This window comes from Lacerta agilis, chromosome 6, assembly GCF_009819535.1.
Source record: "Lacerta agilis isolate rLacAgi1 chromosome 6, rLacAgi1.pri, whole genome shotgun sequence".
NCBI lineage: Eukaryota > Metazoa > Chordata > Lepidosauria > Squamata > Lacertidae > Lacerta > Lacerta agilis.
The window spans coordinates 74,265,625-74,292,508 of NC_046317.1; the positions used below are offsets into that span (position 1 = coordinate 74,265,625).

The 26,884-nt window shown below is 44.5% G+C and overlaps 1 protein-coding gene across 2 annotated transcripts; it reads right to left on the reverse strand.

Annotated features, from left to right (window-relative positions):
• Positions 1–1,955: 1,955 nt before the first annotated feature.
• R3HDML (R3H domain containing like) lies at positions 1,956–12,064 on the reverse strand. 2 transcript variants are annotated; one of them, XM_033153456.1, is made up of 6 exons: positions 11,698–12,064; positions 9,047–9,165; positions 6,882–6,941; positions 6,809–6,851; positions 3,569–3,684; positions 1,956–2,271 (listed from the first exon to the last, which is right to left on the reverse strand). In XM_033153456.1, exons 1-6 carry the CDS (start codon positions 11,956–11,958, stop codon positions 2,139–2,141), a joined length of 732 nt encoding a protein of 243 aa, XP_033009347.1. In that variant the 5' UTR covers positions 11,959–12,064; the 3' UTR covers positions 1,956–2,138. The 2 variants fall into 2 exon arrangements, with proteins under 2 accessions (XP_033009347.1, XP_033009346.1); XM_033153455.1 differs by having other exon boundaries at positions 6,809–6,941.
• Positions 12,065–26,884: the final 14,820 nt, after the last annotated feature.

The following is a 26,884-nucleotide window of genomic DNA, read 5'->3' on the forward strand; positions in this document are numbered from 1 at the left end:
CGACTATCTTTGTTGCCATCCTCTGAACGCTTTCCAATTTGTCAATATCGTTTTTGAAATACATTGCCCAGAACTGAATGAGAGTACTCCAGAAGAAGTCTGACCAGTGCAGACTGAATTGGAACTATTATTTCTCCTGACTTGGAAACTATGGTTCCATTAGCAAAGCTTGCAATCCATTAGCCTTTTCCTTGCAGCCTCATTGCACTGCTGACTCATGTTCAGCTTGTGATCATATGTCTTATGAATGAAGGTATACCTGCTTTCAGCTAGTGTATAGGATTATTGAGCCACATTTTCAAATAAAGAAGAAATACGCAAGTGCTTTGGGAACAAAAGAATTTATTGCAGTCTTGTGAAGAAGAAGAAGAAGAAGAAGAAGAAGAAGAAGAAGAAGAAGAAGAAGAAGAAGAAGAAGAAGAAGAAGAAGAAGGAGCCTACTTAAAAAAGGTAAAGGGACCCCTGACCATCAGGTCCAGTCGTGTCCGACTCTGGGGTTGCGGCGCTCATCTCGCTCTATAGGCCGAGGGAGCCGGCGTTTGTCTGCAGACAGCTTCCGGGTCATGTGGCCAGCATGACAAAGCCGCTTCTGGCGAACCAGAGCAGCGCACGGAAACGCCGTTTACCTTCCCGCTGGAGCGGTCCCTATTTATCTACTTGCACTTTTTGGGGGTGCTTTCGAACTGCTAGGTGGGCAGGAGCTGGGACCGAGCAACGGGAGCTCACCCCGTGGCAGGGATTCGAACCGCCGACCTTCTGATCAGCAAGCCCTAGACTCTGTGGTTTAACCCACAGCGCCACCTGGGTCCCCCAAGGAGCCTACTTATGGAAGAATAAATAGGATGTTTGCAGCAGCGATTTGAACACACAGAGAGATTTGAGCTCCCTGTTTCTTTAACCATCCCCACAAAGTGGGCCCAGAGTTATGCCAGCCCCCTAGCTTGTATAGTAATGCCACCCCACTGATTGCTTTATGAGTTGTTTAACAGGGTAATCAAAGCAAGAGGTTTTAGTCAACATTTGCTAAAGAAACTTTGACTATAGTAGTGCTTTGGGAGGAGGCAGTAATCAAATTTAACAATTCTGATGGTTACATAGGGAAGATTCAACCAGGTATGAAAGTATGCTAACAGGAGGAGGAATAAATTATGAGAGCATCATACTTGCTTTAGAACTAGTCAGGAAACTGGAAAATGGTTCACGTGGTGCCTAAATCAGGGTGGAGGACCTGTGGCCCTCCTGATGTTGGACTAGCATCCCTGACCATTGGTCATTTTGGCTGGGGCTGATGGGAGTTTGATAACACGAAGGGGGTGCTACAGGACCTAGATAGTGGTGAGTTGGGGGTCAAAAACCACCTATTTTACCCAGGGTTAGAAACTGAGATATGAAAGCTAAATGGCACCTTAAACCTAGGTTATGGGTGCGACAATGGAATGTCTAGGTGCACTTTTTTATAACAAGAATACAAAGCTAAAAATGAATGAACTGCAGGTAAAATGTTTTGATCATTTTTCACATGGTCTAGTCCTCATCTGAAGATTGCAAAAAGAAAAGGGGAAAGGAAAAAGCCGTACTTCCAGAGGCTGGAAGCGGGGAGGCAGAAAAAGGTCTTCCTCTCCTTCCATGCAGTTTTAAGCTGAAATCTCAGGCGCATTACTGTGCGCTAATGAAATCCCATGTCGCAAAATGCGCCTAGAACAGTGGGAGTTTCCAACACTGCTTTTACTGTTGAAAATGTCCTGATTTGTTTTCTAGCTGCAAGGAACACTGAGAGAAGCAGCATCAGAGTAGTTAGTTGTTTTGACGTAACAAAAACTGAGAAGCCCCTGAAATGGGATTCCATGTGGTGGCTACAATGTAAAAATAAAAATAAAAAATGTAAGAATACACAAATACAGGAAAGTTTAAGAACCTCTTCCCTATAGGAAACTATTGCAAATGCAATAGTCATGAGAAGAAATATGCTTGAAATTTTATTAATCTATGGGAGAGGTTCCAAATGAAAGGGAAAGAGCAGCAGGCAAAGACTTCATGTGCATAAATAATCAACTTATTTTACAATTTGCTGTACACTGCGCCACACTTCTGCCATTTCCAGAGGATCTGTGCTGGCGCTCAGAGCACATATGCCTGGTTCAGAACCAGCTCACTTTATTGGAGTTGAGTCCTGAGTAACACATGTTGTTGCTGCAGGTGCCTCCGTAACTAGGTGGGCAGGCCGAGCAAGGTCTCCCCATTTTGTAAGGTGCTTCTCCTACCCAGTTTCCCCTGTAAAGAGAAAAAGAGGCACGAGACATGTTTGTTTCATTGCTGGACACTTGGATGTCACACGTCACTCTTAGCACATCCTCCAAAAGGTCTGCCTACCCACCATACACCTGGCTATCTATTATGTTCTTACGCTTGTTTCATTATTCAGTTGAACAAGAGTTACCTGATCTCTGAGGAGTCCACCTGCAGCTCATAAGAAGAGTCCTAATAGATCAGACCAAAAGTTCTTCTTGACCAGCATTCTGTTTCTACAGTGGCCAACCAGATACCTCTATGGACCCAAGCACCAAAGTGTAAAGGCTCTAGCCCTCTTCCTTTGTTGATGCCCAGATTCAGAGAGGCAAACTGCCTCTGATTTTGGAGGTAGCAGATAGCCATCATATGTAGTAGCCACCACTGATAGACCTCACTCAACATTAATTTGTCCTATCTCCTTTTAAAGCCCTCTAACACAGTTACTACAGTAAGTTCCATATACTGTATGAATTATGTTTCTGCGTGAATCACTGATCTGTGCATGCCTAGAAGAGCAAGCCTAGACTAATAACTGAAGCAACAGAGAGTCTTGTATGGAGGTAACTGAACCTGCTGCATTCAGGTAGGTAGCCGTGTTGGCCTGACGCAGTCTAAATAAATAAATAAATGTAAAAATTGCCCAGTAGCACCTTAGAGACCAACTAAGTTTGTTCTGGGTATAAGCTTTTGTGTGCATGCATACTTCTTCAGATACAATGAAACAGAAGTCACCAAACCTTTATATATAGTGGGAGGGTGGGGTGAGGTTTTTCTCAGAAGGTTAGTAGGGGATGGGTGATGTATTGAAAGAATGCCTCAATGACTATCTCTTTAAATTAAAAGAACCTTTGGGAGGATAATATTTTTTCAAAGAGGAGTGGCAAGGGGAGCAGCGATTCACCCTTTCGCCTCTTGGCAGCTCTTCCTATCCAATATTGCACCTCACAAATTGCTTCTACAGATACTCCCCACCCCACCCCACCACTGGAACTCAGATGTGAAGTTTCAGTTTCTCTATACCAGAGATGGGGAGATTGTAGCCCTCCAGTTGTTGCTGGACTACAACTCCCATCATCTGTGACCAATGACCATGAGGGCTGGAGTACAAGAACATCTGGAGAGCAGCGCATTTGCCAGCCCTGCACTAGACAGGTCATCAGAAAATGGCCCGCAGTCCACCAGTGGACTTTCTGTACTAGGTAGCTTTCCAGCTTTCCACCTCTACTCTGCCCCAAAGTTGTTTTCCAGGATGAACCCCCCCCCATCCCAGTTCACTTACTTGATGGCATAATTGCACACTAAGTAGATTGCTCGGGGCCACGTGCTGCCCCACACATTGATGTTGGTGCACGTATGGAGGGCACAGCCAATTCGGTTGCTAGAAGCCCACACCATCTGTTTGAGACACATTAAATCAGTTATTATAAGAAAATGGCAATCCTGAAACCAGAATAGTTGTCCTTGTTAGGGCACACCCATGACTGTGGAATTTTACCTTAAGTATATGAAGGCATGGTCTATCAATGGCTAAAAAAATGTAAGTGTCAGAGCTGCATGTGTGTCACTAGCCTGGTGCCTTCCATATGTTTTAGACTACAGCTCCCATAAGCCCCATGCAAAACATCTGGAGGATGCCAGATTAGCAAAGGTGTAGCTGGACAGTCTTTAGCAGACTGCATTAAGAGAGAAAGAGTTAAAGACCACCCCAAACCAGTGTCCCAAGGGTCCCCTGCATCTGCAGGTTTCTTTTTAAAAGCCACTCAAAAAAATTGCTAATTGCATGAATGTACATATAAAGCTGCCTTATACTGAATCAAAACATTGGTCCATCCAGCTAAGTATTGTCTACACTGATAGGAAGCAGATCTCTAGGGTTTCAGGCAGGGAATCCTTCCCAGCCCCAAATCAGATGTGCTACCCCTGAGCAGCTGAATATAATTCTTATTTTTTAAAAAGAAACAGATGTTCTTTTTTTCCTTCTTCCTCTTCTTTCTAGTCAGCCTCCTGTCTCTTCACTGCCATTTCACCAGACACAACACACTGGAAATGAGACAGATGAACCTTCAGGAAAATGGAGAAAAAGGTGTCTAGGCACCAGACAGACACCCAGACACCCAGGGCTGGGTATTTCCAGAGACAAGAGCAGAACGTTCTGGAGCTGTGAGGAACACTATTCATTATGGGTTGGAACTGCTTTGCCGCAGGCCAGGTGGGAGAAGGCGGTTTTCCACCTTGGGCTGGCCACTCATACTTGGGGATGAGCAAATGAAGGGGGTGTATTCACTGAGGTGCCAGATGTTTCAGCAACATCTTGTCACCACAGAGATGACTCACTGCGAAGGAGGCAGGAAAGGGCTTTTCCGTTCCTTGAGGTGCTGTTTGTTCAACACCAGCTACTCTGTGAGAAGGATCAGGAGAATCAGGCAGGCAAAGGAGATCTCAGAGCCCCAGATGCACCATTCTCTCCATCACTCAGGGCCAACTGATATTAAGGGCCCCTCCAGAATGAAGGAAGTTTGCCTTCCCGGGTGTATTCTGCGACATGTAATTGACGCAGTAAAAAGTGCATTTAGTGGTGGATTTACGTATACTGGCCTGTCCATACATCATTCTGCTTTAACAGTAGTTCAGTGACATTTTTTCCAATGTTATCACATTATTGTGGTCTGGAGCACTCTTGTACACTGGTAGACCTACAACTGGGTGCCCCCTTCACAACCAGTCTTGGTAACCACTGTTATCTTCTTCAGTGGGGTTGTTCAGTTGTGACAGATTGTAACAACAACAACAAAAACACCACACATTTCAGATTTTGAAAAAATTGTTGCCTAGGATTATTTCACATGTCAAAGTCAGTGGTGTGAATAAAAACTTCCTATGCCTTATAGTTTTCTTTCCTACGCTTTATAGTTTTCAAGTTATGGGATGGAAATCTCCAGCATGGAACTGCTGAACTATCAAGAAGTTCAGTTCTATCACTTGCAACCTGCCTCAAGTTAGCAAGTTTTTATTTTACTGTGTATTAATTAATTTTTAAGAGGCCAGGACATTTGGGACATCATCGCCATTGGTTTTTGAATGGCCACTGTAATTACTTTATATCCATTTAAGCTTTAACACAATCGTCACAGACTGTATTATTGCATTCCATTTCCCTTGCTGCTAACATTTTCATGTTTATATACCTGCAGACTTAGGATAGAAGTCCAGGTATCTGATGAAGTGGGTTCCAGTCCATGAAAACTTATGCTACAACAAATCTGTTTGGCTACAGACTATATTTTGCCCTTTGTGGAAAGGATTCAGGCACAGGCCAGAAATTTAGGTTTGCACAATTGAAGTGGATTAATTTGCACTGTTGCCTCAGTAGAACAGATCCAGGGAAAAGCACTGGAAAGTGTGAGGTGAAAAAAATGATCAATGGGAAGCCTATATGCAACCTGGGATGAATTCTCAGTCAGGACCAGACATAGTCTAACCTCCGCATAAACTTTGTGCAAGCAAACCAGGATAAATGCTCAATAAAACCCCAAGGAAGCCCTATATGGTGCAAATATATTCACTGTCATTTTTGTTTTCAAAACACACACACACACACACACACACACACACACACAACCTCGCAGATACTTGTAGTTTGTTAGGCCACTACAGGGAATGAGAGAGGCCATGAGATGTTAAGAAGGTTGTTCCTGAGTCATGAAGGGAAGCTGTTTGTCTAAGTAACAGATCCTCATCATAGTGATTTAAAACATTCCATGTCCCTGTGCGGACCATTTCTTTTTCTTCTTCCAGCCATCTAGCTGAGCTGGAACTGACAGCCTTTCCTGTGCTGGATGGGACAATGGAAAAAACAGGCAATGCTTTCCAAAAAGAAGCCGAGGTTTAGACAGTGCATTTGGATTGTTTGCAGACAGTGGTGAGTGGCAATATAAAGGACGGGGGTTGGTAACGATGGAGGTAGAAATACTTCTCTTTAGTATGAACCAGCAGCCCTAGAACAGGGTTGGGGAACCTGAGACTCAACTTCAACTCCCATCAGCCCCAGCAAGCATAGCCAGTGTCTAGGGATTGTGGGAGTTGTGTTTTAAAAACATCTGGAGGGCCAAAGGTTTACCACCCCTGCCCTAGAGCATGGCTGAAGATGATCTCTTGGGAAGCTTCCTTGTTCCTGAACCTCTGCTTCATCTGTCTTGCTGAGATATGGACGGTTATGTTGGTGCAGCATTATGGTTAAAAGCAAGGATTATTGTCCCTGGGCCACATCAAATCTCACCCACCAACTCTCTTGGTGTGCCTTAAGCAAAACATTATCTTTCATTCTCAGCTCACAAAGCTTCAGTATTGGGGGAGGTGGAGATGGTTGGCCTCATTTACCAGTAGGTTTGTTGTAGTGATTCTTGAAACAAGGGATGTGAAGCATCTAAGGAAAGTGTTATTAAAAACTAATACTATGTGTTACCCAAGCAACAACCACTGTTTCTTTGTTGTTGTTGTTTTTTGCAGGACAATACTGTACCTGGGTATAATGGCTGCAGACAGGACCGCTGCATTTGGAAGGGCAGCTGGGCTTGCATTCATGAGGATAAGGGAAGGAGTAATGGTGCTTCTCATAATACCAAGATTTCACAAGGTCCAAAGCTGAACGGTACCTATAGAGGGCCACACACAATGCAAATGTTAAAACTTTCTCTGACAAAGAGATGCTCTGGGCAATATGAAGAAACCTGCCTATCCAAGCACAGATGCCACAGAAGGTCGGTGGTTCGAATCCCCACAACGGGGTGAGTTCCCGTTGTTCGGTCCCTGCTCCTGCCAACCTAGCAGTTCGAAAGCATGTCAAAGTGCAAGTAGATAAATAGGTACTGCTCTGGTGGGAAGGTAAACGGCATTTACGTGTGCTGCTCCGGAAGCTGTATGCCGGTTCCCTCGGCCAGTAAAGTGAGATGAGCGCTGCAACCCCAGAGTCGTCCGTGACTGGACCTAATGGTCAGGGTGAGGAGATGCCTTTAAGGTGAGGAGATGCCTCCAACCGTCAAGGCTTCCCACCTCTTCCTGGTAAGCACAGAGTTGAAAAGGATGCATGAGTGACCTGCTAGGAGATTGAAGGGCCCTGCCCTGCTTCTCTCCACCTGGCTTGGGGGCGTGGCCTGGCAGGCTCCATAAAGGAGTGCTGCTGCTGCTGCTGCTGGGCAGAGAGGGCTCCATTTTTTTCTTTTCTTTTTCTTTTTAAATTGCTTTTCTTTTTTCTATATGTCATTTTAAATTGTGATTGACATTAATGCTGTATTCATAGTTTCAGATTTTATGATTTATGTGGAAATTGTTTTCCATTTGGTTGTGTTCTTTTTGATGTGTTTTATTTATTGTTTGTGACTTTTGTTATGTTGGTAATTATGTAAATATTGTCATGTTGTAAGCCGCCTCGAGCATTGTTTTAACTATGGAAAGGTGGCAGGCATACAAATAAAATGATGATGAATGAATGATGAATGACACAGAATCATAGAAGTCATTCAAACACGAAGTCTTTGTGTTAGTGTCTCCCCCCTCATTGCAAGAGGCAGCCACTGAAGTGGGGGGAAAGGGCAGAGGAAATCTAGGCGTTGATGTTATGTGACATGTATTTATCAAGAACACAGGGGGACACACAACACACTGGTGTGTCCATTCAGCTCTGGTAATATGTACCTTGGACCTAAATGACTTTTTTTTTTACCATTGCTGTGATAAAACAGCACTTCAATATGCATAATCAATGTTAAGGGAAACTAGTGCAGATGGTGACAGCAGTCACGAAATTAAAAGACGCCTGCTTCTTGGGAGAAAAGCAATGACAAACCTAGATGGCATCTTAAAAATCAGAGACAAAGGTCTATATAGTTAAAACTATGGTTTTCCCATTAGTGATGTATGGAAGTGAGAGCTGGACCATAAAGAAGGCCGATCGCCAAAGAATTGATGCTTTTGAAATATGGTGCTGGAGGAGACTCTTGAGAGTCCCATGGACTGCAAGAAGATCAAACCTATCCATTCTGAAGGAAATCAGCCCTGAGTGCTCACTGGGAGGACAGATCCTGAAGCTGAGGCTCCAATACTTTGGCCACCTCATGAGAAGAGAAGACTCCCTGGAAAAGTCCCTAATGTTGGGAAAGATGGAGGGCACAAGGAGAAGGGGACAACAGAGGACGAGATGGTTGGACAGTGTTCTCGAAGCTACCAACATGAGTCTTACCAAACTGTGGGAGGCAATGGAAGACAGGAGTGCCTGGCGTGCTCTGGTCCATGGGGTCACAAAGAGTCGGGCACGACTAAACAACAACAACAACAAAGTGCAAAAAGGGTTTCCTCAAACTTGCCTTCCTCCACACACTCCCCATGCCTCCCTCAAATCCACTCTGGCAGGAGGAGAGGGGAGATTACTCTGTCAGGCAAGTAGAAATTATTGCACAGATGGAGCAACCTCCTTAGTGTTACACTGAATTCCACCCACAACATTTGAGTGAGATGGAGGCAACACTGAGGTTGATAGCATGCTTGCTTCCTTTGCAGCACACATGCCCATTTTTTACATTGTGCACTGTTTAGAAATCCCTTAAAACAAATATAGCCCACTTGATCCATGAAAAGAAGGGCAGTACAAAAGACTCTCTCAGCAGTTCAGAGGTGTACTTGCAGTGATGTGCATTTGCACAATCAGTGCAACATCTTTAATGCAACATCTACAGACCTAGCATTTCCGGAAGACACTGCTTACCTGCCTGAGTGAATGGCAAGGTTTTGACCAATGAATTTCATCAGTTGTGGAGGTCCATGTTCCCATATACACTGTTTTGCCCAGGCTTCTGCAGATCTGGCAAGTCTCTCATCCCACACCTAGTCGGTATGAGGCAGGATGTGGGAGGGAGATAGAACACACAACAGACAGTGAGTTACTGCTGCTCAAGGTAAAACGAAGTGCTCAGTCAATCTCTCAAACATTTAACAAGATATATGCCATACAAAGGGACACAGGTGGCGCTGTGGGTTAAACCACAAAGCCTAGGGCTTGCTGATCAAAAGGTCAGTGGTTCGAATTCCCATGACGGGGTGAGCTCCCGTTGCTCGATCCCAGCTCCTGCCCACCTAACAGTTCGAAAGCACATCAAAGTGCAAGTAGATAAATAGGTACCGCTCCAGCGGGAAGGTAAACAGCGTCTCCGTGTGCTGCTCTGGTTTGCCAGAAGCGACTTAGTCATGCTGGCCACATGACCTGGAAGCTGTACGCCTGCTCCCTCAGCCAATAAAGCGAGATGAGCGCCACAACCCCAGAATCGGACATGTCTGGACCTAATGATCAGGGGTCCCTTTACCTTTACCTATGCCATACAAGCAAGGAAATATCATAAGCATAAATGTTTTTCCTTGGGAGATATAGTGTCATAGGCTAGTAGATTCAGAAATAGCAAGTCAAACAGCACGGCTTCATGTCAGACTAGGAAAGTACCTGTCTAATGGTACTTCATCTGAAAATCTTCCAGCACCTGGAAATCTAGCATGTCACTCTGACATGCTCAACTTTGTGTGGACAGGCGGAGTCCCCCAAACCCCAGGCGACCACCGAGCGGAATAATGACTGAAGACAACTTGCATTGGGATTAAAATTGGCCACAACTTTATTAAGATTCAAATGTAGGGAGACCTTGGCTCAGGCATTGGGCGTTTATCCTTCCCAGTCCCCAGCCAGGGATCTGGGAGACTTCAGGGTTATCCATAATGTGTGGGGATTGGGCTGGCTCTGGAGAACATATGTTCAAGCAGAGAGCCCGTCCCCCATTCACTGCCGCTGGAGGGGAGAGCAATGACAACCTCTCGGCGTATGGCCAATGCCTCCCCCAAAGACCCCTGTAACGGGGAACCCTGGTATAGTCGCCACAAAGGGGGCGTGGGTCACCACTTCACCCCCCCCCCCCCATTTAGGAAGACAGACTAAAGGATTCTGCCCAAGGCCTGAAATCGCCAAAGTTGTGACGTTTTGCCACGGGAAAGGGAAAACCTGCCAATGCAGGGAAATTCCTTTCCAGCCCTTCAACAGTGATCTTGACATAGCAGCACCTGCGTACCTGTGGAGAAGAGGTTAACCTGCAAAAGAAGACTTAATTGAGGGAGTGGAGAGTGGGAGAAGCTCTGGAGCCGACTGCTGCTTTACAGGTAAGCTACACCTTCTATTGTGTGGGCAGGGTGGTCCCTCCCCTTACCTGGCCGATCCCCTGGCAACACCTCCCCAGGTGGGATTGGGTGGATGACTGAGATAGGCAGAGACCCCAGGTATCTTCCAGCACCTGGAAATCTAGCATGTCAGTCTGACATGCCCAACTTGGAAGGTAACTTGCTCTTACTTCAGTAAAGACCTTGATATTTTGAAACTGTGGGCTTTTCATTTCATTTCTCTGTGTTTATATGTCTCCACCCTGTAACTTTAAAAAAGAATGCCTTTTGTGGGCTGCATTATTGAAACGCATTAGGATGCTTTACTGTGCTCTGTAAAAACAGCAACACCTTTTTCTCTGAGTGCGTGTGTCTTGCTCTCATCTCTCAGCGAGCTGTACTCTCTGCAAATAAACCTTTTGCTTTCTCTGCCGTTGTCTTTAGGTGCTTGAACCTCAAAAAGACATAACTTCATCCTACGTTCGCCGCTCAGCAGAACACCAAACAAAACACAATCAATAATCTAGTGTGCCACTTTAAACAAATCCCTGTGGAAAAATTGCTCTGCTTGAGGTACGTTCTTCACAAATGCTTAGCTGCAAGGCAGCCCAACCACACTGCTTCTCTGACACTGTTGCTCCTTTCCTCCTCCTTCAAAGTATATGTGGCAGATTTTCAGAATTATGTATGACAAGGGAAAGGCCTTGGCTCATTGATAGAGCATCTGCTTTGAATGCAGGAGGTCTGAAACACGGGAGAACCATTGCCAGTTGGGGTAGACAATACTGAGGTAGATGGACTAATTGTTTGACTCAGAATATAGCAGCTTCGTATGTTCCTGGAGCACTGAGGTGCCGATGGATGTATAAACATCAAAGAAGAAGAGATTGGATTTGATACTCCGCTTTATCACTACCCGAGGGAGTCTCAAAGCGGCTAACATTCTCCTTTCCCTTCCTCCCCCACAACAAACACTCAGTGACGTGAGTGGGGCTGAGAGACTTCAAAGAAGTGTGACTAGCCCAAGGTCACCCAGCAGCTGCATGTGGAAGAGCGGAGACGCGAACCCGGTTCACCAGATTACGAGTCTACCGCTCTTAACCACTACACCACACTGGCTCTCAAAGGAACCAAACACGTGCCATATTTACTTTGCATAACATCTCAATGGTCATTGTTCCTTCCCACCCACCATCAGAAGCAAGCACAAAGGAAACTCACCATATATTCCATATTAGATGCTGGTGGAGACACTTGTGCCCGCACTTGGTTGTGGTAGTCCAAAAGCGCGCTCATATCCCGGGGGGAAATATAACGTTTCCTGCGAGTCCTTGGGACACCCAGGCCAGATGTGTGGCCTGCCTCAGTTATACCGGTTGGGTAAAGGACCTCAGTAGTATTGGGAAGCATGTAGGAGCTGGATTTCTGCATCATCCAGAAGACTGAACCAGTAAAATATAAGTGCACATGCAAGAGAGTCATTTTAGGATTTGCACACTTTTTCCTTCTGAGTCTCTAATTTTGATTTTGAAGAGCAATCAATATGGCAAATATTTTTCCTTCCGGCTTCTGTGTGTATACAAAGAAAAGAAAGAGATTCAGTTTTATTTGTTGCCTTTGGGGGGGGGGATGTTCATCGGAGATGGAAAAGGCGATTGGAAAGACACCCAGAGAAAACTTTACTCAGAGCAGGAGTGAATGAGTTTAGCTAGGCTGCATTTATAAAGAGCTAAATTTCTAAGACCAGCTGTGAAATCTCCAGAGGTATTTTATTTATTGCTGGTGTTCTAGAAAAGGAAAGTCCCCCCCCCCATCTTTGCAGGGAAAAAATCCCAGTCCAAGCATTTGCAGGGACCTGTCAGAGGGGTGCTAATTATTAACATTTTCTTATGGTAGCTTCAGCAACTTCCCACAGTTTTTGCAGATATTCAGTCCATCAGGCAAAGCTATTGCAATAAGCAAGCAAGAAGAAACCAGTAATACATTTTTTTTTTTAAGTTGATTAAGGAAATAAAAAAACTAAAGGATTCTTTTCCATTTGCTTCATTTCTGTTCAGAAAGAGGACAAAAATAAAAATAGCAAAGACTTTATATTCTCTTTTTTTAGTCCTAGAAAAGCCTTCTAAGATAGTCCTTAAAGAAGCTGAGATGACATTTCCCATACTACATACCTTGAAGACTGAGCCAAGAACAGCTGAGAAATGTTAGTTGCCGCTGCAGCAGTAAACTCAGAGACTGACCTTTGCAAGCAACCTGCACTCAGGGACATGTGGCAGAGAGATTTAACACAACCAAGTCCAAGGAGTCTTTGATGGCAATCTGACGCAGAAATCCGCATCTGATCTCTTCCCTTCGGGAACGTCCTCAAGTTTGAAAAGGGTCCAGCTGAGCAATTTATGGCCTTTCCCCTGTGTACACATGGCTCCGTCTCTACCGAGTGTCTCTGCTTGTTGTGAGCTTCGAGGTAGGGGAAGCTGCAAAGAGCGAGTAAATGGGTGCCTATGCCCTGAAAGTTGAGAGCAATTTTTCTCCAGGGGCAGCATGCATTTAATTTAGGAGAATTTCTGCACTTTGGGGAAGGGACAAGGCTCATTCAGTTACAGAGTCTGCGAGCAAAAGGCCCTGGGTCCAGTCTCCAGCATCTTCAGGTAGAGCTGGGAGAGAACCCTGCCTGTAACGGCACAGCCATTCACTGCTGAGAATACTGAGCTAAATGGGCCTATAGTATGACTCAGTATAAGGCAGCTCCCCGTGTCCCTAGGATTGTTGTCAGACCTAATGCAGGAGAACGTGCATATCTCCAGCAGCGGCAGGTGACACAGGACAGAATGGCAGCAGTGTCCTCCCCAGTGCCGGACCTTGGTGTCTCAAATTTCAGAGGTGCCTTGCGCGGCACCAAAATCTGGCGCCCCCTCCACCTTCCATTGGACTTCACAGTTGTGGCACCTGATGCAGCACTCCAGAAGCTCCGCGACTGAACCAGTTGCTTTCCCCTAGATCTGCACTTGGTCATCCCAGCAGTAGAGGTATTGCATTTCCTGGGACGGGGAATGACACCGCTGCTGATCTGCCCCTTCCTTCGAATGCTGCTGTTGCCAGCATGCACATTGCTGGGACTCCTGCAGAGACATCATGTTCATTGCGCTATGACGATCTGCGCTCATGGTGCTTGTGGGGTGGTCATGTTGTTCTCGCTTTCAGTACAGTTTCTGTTTGGAAAGAAAGAAAGAAAGAAAGAAAGAAAGAAAGAAAGAAAGAGGAGGGAAACAAAGGTGACATCTTTTGTTTCATTTTGGTGGGATTTTATTGGATACATTTAAAAGAAGAAAAATTGCCTTTGGCACTTCCACAAGACTCTCAATAAATTTGGTATAGGTAAAGGTAAAGGTACCCCTGATCATTAGGTCCAGTCGCGGACGACTCTGGGGTTGCGGCGCTCATCTCGCTTTATTGGCCGAGGGAGCCGGCGTACAGCTTCTGGGTTATGTGGCCAGCATGACTAAGCCGCTTCTGGCGAACTAGAGCAGCACATGGAAACACCATTTACCTTCCTGCTGGAGTGGTACCTATTTATCTACTTGCACTTTGACGTGCTTTCGAACTACTAGCTGGGCAGGAGCTGAGACCGAGCAACAGGAGCTCACCCCGTCGCGGGGATTCAAACTGCCAACCTTCTGATCGGCAAGCGCTAGGCTCTGTGGTTTAACCCACAGCGCCACCCGCGTCCCAGATAAAAATTTTGTATAAGTAACTTCTAATCAGTTGAAAAATTTTCTTGGCGCAATGTAGGGCCTTTTATTCTTTGTACTCCTTGTGCCTCTGATGGTTTCAGTTATAGGTCTATGTATCTGTATATCTTGCAAGTCATCCCCTTTCCTCTCGTTTCTTGTGATGGTACCCTCCGCTCACCTGCCTGTATCTTATCACAAATATCTGGATAACCAGATACTGTATATAGTTTCTTCTTGTGAACGTAACATCCCATGCTAGCCTTGGTTTGGTTCAGTTTAGTTTTTATGTGTTTGTCTCATGGAATTCTATTTTGTTATTTGGGTTACATGGATAAAATAAAATAAAAAATACTTTAAAAGATTCTTTGATTTTCACAGCCTTCTTGGACACTGCTTTTGATTTTTATAACTCTCTTGGACAGGCATCATTTTGGACTTGTCTGCTAGCCTTCTCTCTTGCATTTTATACATTTTGCGAACCTCTGTTTTAGTTCTTTTAAATAACCTCCAAACTTCCTGAAGGGACTGGGCTCTCTAACTGTAGCTATTTAATGATTTATAATCTCTCCTGGAAGGAGACAAAATGAAGCCTAGCACATGCCACCTGTAATCTCGCAATATTATGTCCATTTAACCTTCCAAACACATTACGTTTGAGAAGAGACTTTTGGTTTCTGTTTGACAGACTGAGTGGTCTTGATCCAGTGGGGCCCAGCTGTGGATGTCAGTCACTGCCATAAAGCAAGCTAACTTGAAAGCATCTTGTTACAGGTAGGTAGCCGTGTTGGTCTGCCATAGTCAAAACAAAATAAAAAATATCCTTCCAGTAGCACCTTAGAGACCAACTGGAAGGAATTTTTTATTTTTTATTATTTTGTTTTGAAAGCATCTTATTATGGGGCTTTGTCTTGGGTGCAGATTGAAAGGGGTGCTGATTAAGCTGATTAAGCTGCCAGACAATCTACATTCCAGGAACTGGTAGGTTTTGTATCCCTGCCAGGTGTAATATCCTGCAGCCCAGACTGTCCTATTTGCCAAAGCACACGGTATCTGCAGAGAGCGCTTTGCGATGAGCCAAAAAGCACACACAGTTTGACTGGAGTCAGCAGACGTCCCCAACCAATTTTCTTTTTTAACGACCGGAGAGAAAGAAAGAAAGAAAGGAAGAGGAGATAAATCTTCAAACTGGCTAACCATTCCCCTTTCACATGGGCCAGTCACCACGCCACGAGTGCTCAATGGTTGACACACAGACAAAAACAATTGGCTTCTAATATACAAGGTTGTCTGCAGACCTGGCAAGATGGTACGTCCTGCCCTGCAGTGTCAGACCAAAAGTGTGTCTAGTCCAGCCATTTGCTTCCAACAGCAGCCAGCCAGCAGTTTCTGGGAAGCTCATACACAAGCAGAAAAACAATAACCAGTGCTGAATTTACGTATGAGCTAAATAAGCTATAGCTTAGGGTCCCACTCTCTTGGAGGCCCCCCAAAAAATCAAAGGGGGAAAAACCTGGATGTACATTTCCAAAATATAAGATAAAATAAAAATAAAACCTACATACAGCAACAGTGTTTTGTGTTGTGTAGGCTCCTATGATGTAAATAATGGTCCTGCTAGCCTGCTCCCTAAAATATCACTGATTTGCTCATTTCTATATATAGGGTGCCTACATTCTGCATGTGCAAATGGCTTTAGATACCCATTAGGTCCATAAATTACCATATAGCATATATTCAACACAAAAAACAGCTACAATTTGTTGTTGACAAAGGACAGCTTGACATATAAAGGGCCCCATTACCTTCAGTAGCCTAGGGCCTCAACAAACCTAAATCCGGCCCTGACAATAACTCTTCCCTGTTATTTGTCCCCAGCATCTGGTACCCTAATTCTGTCCCTAAAGTTCAGTTTTAAAGCACTTATCTGCAGGGGCATAGCAAGGGGGTGCGTAGGGGGCAGACCACCCCATGTTCCATAATGGAAGGGGTGACAAATTATCAAGGAACAATTACTGCCATACTAGAGCGGTTCATCATTTTTGAAATTGCATCCCAGTACAGCTTTCGCCATTCTTTTGTTGACTATGAGGGCCACTCCATTTCTTTTACGGGATTCCTGCCCACAGTAGTAGATATGATAGTCATCCGAACTGAATTCGCCCATTCCTGTCCATTTTAGTTCACTGATGCCTAGGATGTCAATGTTTATTCTTGCCATCTCATTTTTTACCACATCCAGCTTACCAAGGTTCATGGTTCTTACATTCCAGGTTCCTATGCAATACTTTTCTTTACAGCATTGGACTTTCCTTTCGCTTCCAGGCATATCCGCAACTGAGCGTCCTTTCGGCTTTGGCCCAGCCGCTTCATCAGCTCTGTATCTACTTGTACTTGTCCTCCGCTCTTCCCCAGTAGCATGTTGGACGCCTTCCGACCTGAGGGGCTCATCTTCCAGCGTCATATCTTTTATATGCCTGTTGTTTTTGTCCATGGAGTTTTCTTGGCAGGGATACTGGAGCGGCTTGCCAGTTCCTTCTCCTGGTGGATCACGTTTGGTCCAAACTCTCCACTATGACCTGTCCATCTTGACCTGTCCATAGCTTCTCTGAGTAATTCAAGCCCCTTCGCCACGACAAGGCAGTGATCCATGAAGGGGAAAACTCAGCAGTGGCCAGAGGATTGGAGAAGATCAGTCTACATACCAATCCCAAAGAAGGGCAGTGCCAAAGAATGCTCCAACTACCGCACAATTGCACTCATTTCACACGCTAGCAAGGTTATGCTTAAAATTCTACAAGGCAGGCTTAAGCAGTATGTGGACCGAGAACTCCCAGAAGTGCAAGCTGGATTTCGAAGGGGCAGAGGAACCAGAGACCAAATTGCAAACATAGGCTGGATTATGGAAAAAGCCAGAGAGTTCCAGAAAAACGTCTACTTCTGCTTCATTGACTACGCAAAAGCATTTGACTGTGTCGACCACAGCAAACTATGGCAAGTTCTTAAAGAAATGGGAGTGCCGGATCACCTCATTTGTCTCCTGAGAAATCTCTATGTGGGACAAGAAGCTACAGTTAGAACTGGATATGGAACAACTGATTGGTTCAAAATTGGGAAAGGAGTACGACAAGGCTGTATATTGTCTCCCTGCTTATTTAACTTATATGCAGAATTCATCATGCGAAAGGCTGGACTGGATGAATCCCCAACCGGAATTAAGATTGCCGGAAAAAATATCAACAACCTCAGATATGCTGATGATACTAGCTTGATGGCAGAAAGTGAGGAAGAATTAAAGAACCTTTTAATGAGGGTGAAAGAAGAGAGCGCAAATTATGGTCTGAAGCTCAACATCAAAAAAAACTAAGATCATGGCCACTGGTCCCATCCCCTCCTGGCAAATAGAAGGGGAAGAAATGGAGGCAGCGAGAGATTTCACTTTCTTGGGTTCCATGATCACTGCAGATGGTGACAGCAGTCACGAAATTAGAAGACGCCTGCTTCTTGGGAGAAAAGCAATGACAAACCTAGACAGCATCTTAAAAAGCAAAGACATCACCTTGCCGACAAAGGTCCGTATAGTTAAAGCTATGGTTTTCCCAGTAGTAATGTACGGAAGTGAGAGCTGGACCATAAAGAAGGCTGATCGCCGAAGAATTGATGCTTTTGAATTATGGTGCTGGAGGAGACTCTTGAGAGTCCCATGGACTGCAAGAAGATCAAACCTATCCATTCTCAAAGAAATCAGCCCTGAGTACTCACTAGAAGGACAGATCCTGAAGTTGAGGCTCCAGTACTTTGGCCACCTCATGGGAAGAGAAGACTCCCTAGAAAAGACCCTGATGTTGGGAAAGATGGAGGGCACAAGGAGAAGGGGACGACAGAGGATGAGATGGTTGGACAGTGTTCTCGAAGCTACTAACATGAGTTTGGCCAAACTGCGAGAGGCAGTGAAGGATAGGCGTGCCTGGCGTGTTCTGGTCCATGGGGTCACGAAGAGTCGGACACGACTGAACGACTGAACAACAACAACAGAGCGGTTCATAAAAAAACTTTTTAAAAATGCCTGCTCCAAAGGTCTTATCTTATTACAATAGGGATTATATAGCCATATGAAATTTCATGCATATCTTGACCCTCCTCCACCAAAATAGCTGTTCACTTGGCTGTTTTCCTATGTCGTGAAGGCTGAAATTTCAGTTCAGTGGAGCACTTACTGTTCCCAACCCTAACCCTGTGGAAAGCCATCTAATTAGACTTTAATTTGATTTTGAGATGTTTTTAGGAGGTAATTTGATTATTGTTTGATTTTATACCAATGTTATGTATCTGATGTTAGCCACCCTGAGCCTGACTTCAGCCGGGGAGGGCGGGATATAAATACAAGTTTTATTATTATTATTATTACTTGTTATTATTCCTTTGTAAGAAAATATGAAATAACGTATAACTATTTTTGCAGGGGGGGGGGATCAATGGGTGGGGGTGACAATAAATTTTGTGCACCGGGTACCACCTGACCTTCCTACGCCTCTGCTTATCTGCCTGCTGGTGATGCTAGTACATAATGAGACCATTTTTTTTACCCCCCACCCGTTGGTTGGCATCCGTCTGTCATGGGATGTAATGGAGAAGTGTACCTTTGGGTGTGAAGACAAACCATTGGAAGCTACAGTGCCTGCTCTGGTTGTAGAGACCAGCGCAGGAGAGACATGTTTTGTTGCAGCTGGGGCAGATGAAGGTGTCTGGTTGTGCTGCTGCAGGTGCACCATGGCGTTTCTTCTCTCTTCCCGCCTCCCAATGATCATTCCTCATCTGGCCACTGCTACGGATGCGCAACCTGACTGTCTGTCTCCAGGCACTGCAGTTGTCAGCATGGGATTCCCGCACAGTGGGGTCAATGTTGCCCATCTTCATGTCAGATTTGCAGGCATCTTTGTAATGCTCATTCCCCTGCTTCTTTAATGGATCCACTTTGAGTAAACATGAAACTTTGCAGTGTTTGCACATACAAACAAATGTTTCCGGGTAGGAGGTGTTGTTGGAACTCAGGCCGCTCAGGTGTCAAACCATGAAACTACAGATGAAGCCCTCATGGGATTAAACTTGATGCTCCCTGTAAGGATCAGGGACTCTGCTGAAAATTGTGGCACTGGGCATCTACAGTGATGTTGAACCAAGATGTCCAGAGGGTATTCGCTGGATCTTGCAGGATTGTTTTAGATACATTTGTTTATTGATTTTATGTGATTTCATTGCTGGCCCTCCACCCCACTTTGAACCTGAAATCTTGTTAGTGGTCAGTGTTTTCTAAACCACCAAGACAGAAAAATTATGTCTCCTGGCCAATGTTTCTGTTACTCCATGCCAACTGGCATCCTATCAGGTGGTGTTATCAGGTATGGAAGCAGAGGCTGCAAATGTGAACATTTCACCTCTTCTGTGGCTTAAACAAAGAATGAAGAATGTCAGAAATGGGGCAGGTGAAGGTGAGTGGGGCTCAGCAAAGGAGTCAAAAAAATCCCAAATCTAAGGCACCACCATTTCCCAGATTAGGGAATGCCACTCTATACCTAATGACCTATCAGACATGATTTGTCTGTGACCCTAAGTAGTTTGGTGCCTGATTGATTATCTCGTTATTGGATAAGCCCAAATACACATGGGGAAGCATTGAGATTAGTGTTGTTTCAAGGTAGCATGATGTGGACTTCACAAATCAAATGGGAACACAAACAAGCACTGTAAACTCTGGAGGTGACAAGCCTTGAGGTCAAATTCCCCTTTGATAGATATACTCATTCAATCTTCTCTTCAATCTAGAAACTGATTTTCTAGATCCATTTCACTTGGGGTTTAGGCCATTTTAGCACAGCAACTGCTTTGGTCACCCTGTATGATGACCCCTGTTGGGAGAGAGACAGGGAAAATGCGTCATTGTTAATCCTCATCGACCTCACAGCAGCTTTTGATACCACCGACCATGGTATGCTTCTGGAGTGGCTGTCTAAGTTAGGGGTGGGTGGTACTGCTTTGTGGTGTTTCCGTTCCTATTTGGATGGTCATTTCCAGAGGGTGATGCATGGGAAGTGTTCTTCTGCCCTGTGGAGCCTTCCATTTGTGGTTCTGTAGGGTTCAAGTCTATCCCCTAGGATGTTTAACATCTACATGAAACCACTGAGAGGGGGTTATCCAGAGTTCTGGACTATGTTGTCACCAACATGCTGATGACACACAGCTCTGCTTCTCCTTTACATTTGCCTGTGTGGCAGTGGATGTGCTGGACCATTGTCTTGTCCCCCGATATGGACTGGATGAGAGCCAACAAACTGAAGCTGAATTCAGATAAGACTGAGGCACTGTTACTGGGTGGTTACAACCCTCTGAAAAAGTGGGTTCATAACTTGGGAGTACTTCTGGATCCTTTGCTGTCACTTGAGGCTCTGCTGGCCTCAGTGGTGTGGAGTGCCTTCTATCAGCTTTGGCTGATGCTATCTGGGTAGGAAGAGCCTAACTACTGTTGTCTATGCTCTACTAGCCTGTAGGTTCGATAACTGCAACACGTTATACATAGGGCTGCCTCTGAAGATGGTTCGGAAACTTCAGCTGGTGCAGAATTCGGCTGCTCACCAGGGCAAGATGGTTTGAGCAATCCTGGCCTCACTGTACTGGCTGCCAATTAGCTTCCAGGCCCAATTCAAAGTGCTGCTTTTGACCTAAAAAGACTTAAATGGTTCACTTCAATACCACAAGGACGGCCTCTCCCCATATTAACTGACCTGGACCCTGTGATCACCATCTGAGGCCCTGTGCCTTCCTCACAAGAGGTCCAGAGGATGGGCAACATGAGAACTGGACAGCTCTCACTGTCAGGAAGTTCTTCCTAATGTTTAGGTGGAATCTTCTTTCTTGTAGTTTGAATCCATTGTCCCATGTCCGCTTCTCTGGAGCAGCAGAAAAGAACCTTTCACCCTCTATATGACATCCTTTTATATATTTGAACATGGCTATCATATCACCCCTTAACCTTCTCTTCTCAAGGCTAAACATACCCAACTCCCTAAGCCGTTCCTCATAAGGCATTGTTTCCAGGCCTTTGACCATTTTGGTTGCCCTCCTCTGGACACGTTCCAGCTTGTCAGTATCCTTCTTGAACTGTGGTGCCCAGAACTGGACACAGTATTCCAGATGAGGTCTGACCAGAGCAGAATATAGTGGTACTATTACCTCCCTTGATCTAGATCTAGATCTATGCACTAGCTGAATACTTTCCTAATGATTCTAGTCGCTCTCCCCAAATCCATTGGTGTCACCTGATGCCTGTGGACTGGAGTCAGTAAATCATGCTCACCTAGGGCACATTTTTGACCTTGCTGTCAAGTATTACTTCACAGTTACAACCCTTACCTCCAGATGTCCTAGCCCACAGCAATGGCATCTACTGCTGAAAGTCCCCGCCGCCACCCCCTTCTTTTAAAAATTATATTTTCACTTAGTATACAGTGTTCTTGCTGTTGTGTACTGGCAGCAGCAAGGACCACCATAGCTCACAATTGGAAGGATTTTCATGAGGTGATATTAGATCTATGGTATCAGGGAGTGTGGCCGGTTGCACTTTTGGAAAAAATAATAATGCAAAAGTTGAGGGTGGCCGATGGGCAGAAAAGAGGGCACTTTTGAATCAGGTTGGTTTCCATTTATTAACTTTGCTGATGCAGTATAACATGGTTGATTTCTGCTATCAGCATATGCTCACCAATGGACATACTAACTGAATTTTGCTACTATTTAATACCTATATACACCTAAAAGGAAGGACAAGAGAAATTGACTGCTTTTGTATTTTTTTTAGCAGTACTACTGTACTGAATTTTGAGACAATGCATTTTCACTTCTTTGAATGCATACTTTTCATTTACTGACAACTTACCTTAATTGTCTGAATGTGCTGTTTAGCTGGTGATATATTGCAATATTGAAAACCAGTTATTGCCTAGCTGTACAATATATAAAGATATCTGTGGAAGTCTTATAGCAACCAGGATGCCAAAATATACTTTAAAGTTGAGATCCCACCCCCCTGCAGTCTGAAGAAATACCGGTAAATACTTGAAAGGAGTTAGATACTTCTTTTCTTAGTTTTCTTTCAATTTTTTGTTTTGTTTGGTTAGCATCAATAAATTTTTTGTATGACATTAAAGGGAGATAGTTACCACATACCATAGAAATCATCCTCTACTGTTTGCAGTTTATTTTTTGAGTCTACCAAGTTTGGAGTTTATTCATTCTGTCAATAAGAGAAGAATCTAACAAGTTCAAAATAAGAAACCACCAGATTGTGAATCATTCCAAACATATTTTTTTTTAAAAAAACTGAGCCCAACTTTTTTTTTACACAAAACTATCTAAAGATGGCCGTCAGCTGACCTCAAAACTTCCCCTGTATTTCTCTCCCTTTACATAGCATTATAGTAAACAGACAAAAATATTAATAGATTATTTCATTGACTGCATCCAAACCATGACTCTTACAGGCAGTGGCTTAGTAATAAAGATCAGCAAAGTCATTTGAGAAGTCATGCCTAGAATACCCTACAGCATTAGCTGCTTGCTTCGTACCTTCCTGATCAAAGGCTAGTTTGGTGTCCCAACACAGACTCAACAAAGTGAAATCAGGACACCCTGGCAGCCTTTAACCTGCAATTTTCATGCTTGAAAGGAAGTGTGCCTCAGCTTGCCCTGTGACCACTGTATAATTAATTTGCTCAATTTCTTTCCAAACCCAAAATTAAGACAGAAAGTGACCCGCAGGCACCAGTTCAGAAGCAAGGTTTTTTTTTTGGAGGGGGTGCTCTTTCACAGTTATGCGCTTGTTATAATTGTTTTTCTTTTGGCTCCTTCAGCAGCCATGCAGGTTTCTCTGTATTTCTAAAGTTCCTTTGCCCTAGACAACCAGGTACCTGAAGGAGCGTCTCCACCCCCATCGTTCTGCCCGGACACTGAGATCCAGCACCGAGAGCCTGCTGGCGGTTCCCTCCCTGCGAGAAGTGAGGTTACAGGGAACCAGGCAGAGGGCCTTCTCGGTAGTGGCGCCCACCCTGTGGAAAACCCTCCCATCAGATGTCAAAGAAATAAACAACTATTGGACTTTTAGAAGACATCTGAAGGCAGCCCTGTTTAGGGAAGCTTTTAATACTGAATGAATCATTGTATTTTAATATTCTGCTGGAAGCCTCCCAGAGTGTCTGGTGAAACCCAGCCAGATGGGTGGGGTATAAATATATTATTATTATTATTATTATTATTATTATTATTATTATTATTATTACATACTCAGCCACTGAAGAGTCACATCATGCCAAGCAATGCCCTTTGACCTTTGCTACATTTGTATATCACACTGCAAGCTGCAAATTTTTCTTTCTCTAGCTACAATTGCCTTCCCTCACTTGTGGAAATAATTCTTTATATTTTGTTCCTTTGTAAAACAGGAGTGCCATAGAGATACTTAGTGGCCATTCTTCCTCCTTTTAAAACTTCAGAGAAGCATGAGCTTCTCTGAAGCATGTGTTGTAAATGTGCCTGTCTCCAGCAGTGGTGTAGGGAGCCACGTTGCCGCCCGGGGCGGCAAATGCGGGGGCACCCCCCCTGGTGGCGGGGCGCTGCTCCCTAGCGTACGCGCGCCCTGACGTCACTACGCATGCACCCTGAAGTCAAGGCGCGCATGCAGCACCCCAGCTTTGGAGGCGCCGATCGCGGGGGGCCGCCCCCTACGCCCCTCCTCGCTCCGCCCCTGGTCTCCAGCGTCCAGCATCAGCCAAAACTCACACAGGCATACTTCTCTATTGGCATATTGGTCTCTGTCCTACTAGGATGGTCCTAGCCTGACATTACATTCAGCCAAGTGAGGTGCAAAAAGGCCTGCCCAATTGTCTCTAAGGCAACAGGGCAACCTCCTTGAACATGCAACTGGCAATGCAGTAGGACTGCATCTTGGATGGGGGTTACGTTCCAGGGGTAGTATGTAAAGTCAACCTTAGCTTCTGGAGCCGGCGCAAAATTTCATGACAGCTCCCGGTCCCATGTGAGACCTTCCCGAAGCTTGGTAAGCAAGGCAGAGAGCTTAGAAGCTCTTTCTGCAGCAGAAAAACCCAGTGTGGAAAGTGCTTTTAACCTTCCTGCCTTGCGTGTGTTTTAATTTGTGTAATATCAGAAGGCTGGCCAAGCACGTAAAGCTATAATCACACAAGTTAAACATGTGCAAGTTGCGATCCTACTGTACTTAACTGATCAGCTAAGGACAGTATCTTACAAGGAAACTGTCTGGTTGGTTCAGCGGCCATTTCTACTAGATTCTAAGTCTCATTGGAACGGAATCACAGGCCTGGAAGAGACCCACAGATATCTTCCATACTGACACCCCCCCCCCCGAAACCCCATGGCAATATAATCAAATCCAATTAAAAGTCAATTAAGAGGCAGTCAACAAGAATACCAGGTCAACACTGTGAACCAGGAAAAACAGTCAGGAAGACTTCGGTAAATAAATGGATGCACATAGAGAAAGTGTGATACAGAAGTACACAGAGACAGCTGGCAGGCCGGCGGCTATTTCAATGATTTTAATGCAAGTTTTTCAAGCCAATGCAGTCATGGAAATAAACTTCTCTTGATCTGTAGCATCCAGTCAACTCTATTTTTTCTCCATTTGGTCATATGCTCACACATATGATTGAAAAGAAAGTACCGGTAAGAGGGCATTATATGTATGAACTGGCCCTTGCCTCTCATTGGAGTTCTTGCTCGAGGAAACATTTTGTTTCCATGTCTTAAGCTTCTGCCCTGTAGCCCTTGAAATGTGGCAAACAGCCCAATCCTATGAATGTTTACTTGAAGCAAATAAGTCCTATTTTATTCAGTGTGACTTCCAAGAAATTATGCATAGGATTGCAGTCAAGGACCCAGCATCCTTTTCTGGCGAACCCCACAGTGCTTCTGGTGTCTGGTACTTTGCAGACATGACATCACCCTTTCTATGCCAGCATTGCCATCGGATCGACGCCCTCTGCTTTCAGCATTTGTACACAGCTGGGAAGAATACACACACACACTTTTGGCTACTGAAAAAATGCTGTTTAGGATATCTGGAAGATATATTTTGTGTCAGGGTGATTTTCTGGTGATGTAGAAAATAAATAAACCCAGAGTTGTCAGCCTATTTAAAAAAAAATAGTTTAAATTGATTAATCAATAAATCTGCCTTTTAATTTTTTTTAACCAATTACATACTAATGATTCAATAATTAGCTGCCCAGGGTGGCTGGGGAAACCGAGCCAGATGGGTGGTGTATAAATAATAAAATTGTATTATTACAGTGGTACCTTGGGTTAAGAACTTAATTTGTTCTGGAGGTCCGTTCTTAACCTGAAACTGTTCTTAACTTGAGGTACCACTTTAGAAGAGTTTGGATTTGATATCCCGCTTTTCACTACCCGAAGGAGTCTCAAAGCAGCTAACATTCTCCTTTCTCTTCCTCCCCCACAACAAACACTCTGTGAGGTGAGTGGGGCTGAGAGACTTCAGAGAAGTGTGACTAGCCCAAGGTCACCAAGCAGCTGCATGTGGAGGAGCGGAGACACGAACCCGGTTCCCCAGATTACGAGTCTACCACTCTTAACCACTACACCACACTGGCTCTCTTTAGCTAATGGGGCCTCCCGCTTCCGCCGCGCGATTTCTGTTCTCATCCTGAAGCAAAGTTCTTACTATTTCTGAGTTAGCGGAGTCTGTAACCTGAAGCGTATGTAACCTGAAGTGTTTGTAAACCCGAGGTACCACTATATATTTCTTCATAATTCATCATGACCTAGTCGTTCATATGTTGGCAGCCACTGCAAACCACACCCTTTCAATCTCTCTCCCCTCATCTGCAATATGGGAGACAATAGCACCTTAGAGGGTTGTTGCAAGCACAACAGCTAGATAATACAGTTAAAGTGCTTCGGGCACCTGAAAGCTCTATACCCGTGTTTTATTACTTACACAAAGTATTATAATTACTTACACATTTGCAATGCATCTTCCGCAATTAAACGTAATTTCCAAAGACCGCCAATTGTGCAATGATGCTGTTTTAAAACACAGTTTGAATGAGTGTTGATTAACTACGCACCGACAAATCTTCAAACATACTACCAAGATGTTCTATTGGGATTTCACTGTTTGTTCCTATCTGTAAATATGTCAATACTGAAGCATGAGCACATGATGTATGGGAGAAATTACACAACCCTAAGAGCAAACAGATACCGTAGAAGTCAACAAGTCATGAAGCAAAACACATGCATGCCTGACATGACCTTAAACAAATCTTAAGTAAGCCTATGTTTGTAAAAAGCAAAATAGGATTCATCCAAATAACCCCATGAAAACAAATGCACTTTATGCATGTATTCATAGCCAGCCTGATTTCATGCTCTAATCAGTTTATGAAGTATAAAATTGTGTAGAATCAGACACTTAAAAACCAGGCCCCTTTTTTCAGCCAGAACTTGCCAGAGCTCAGTTCTGGCAGCTCTCAGGTGGGCGCCATTGCCATTATAAGAGAACAAGGGAGGTGTTCATGGTGAGTTCCGGCACCTCTTTTTCTGGAAAAATAACACTGCTAAAAACAAAGATA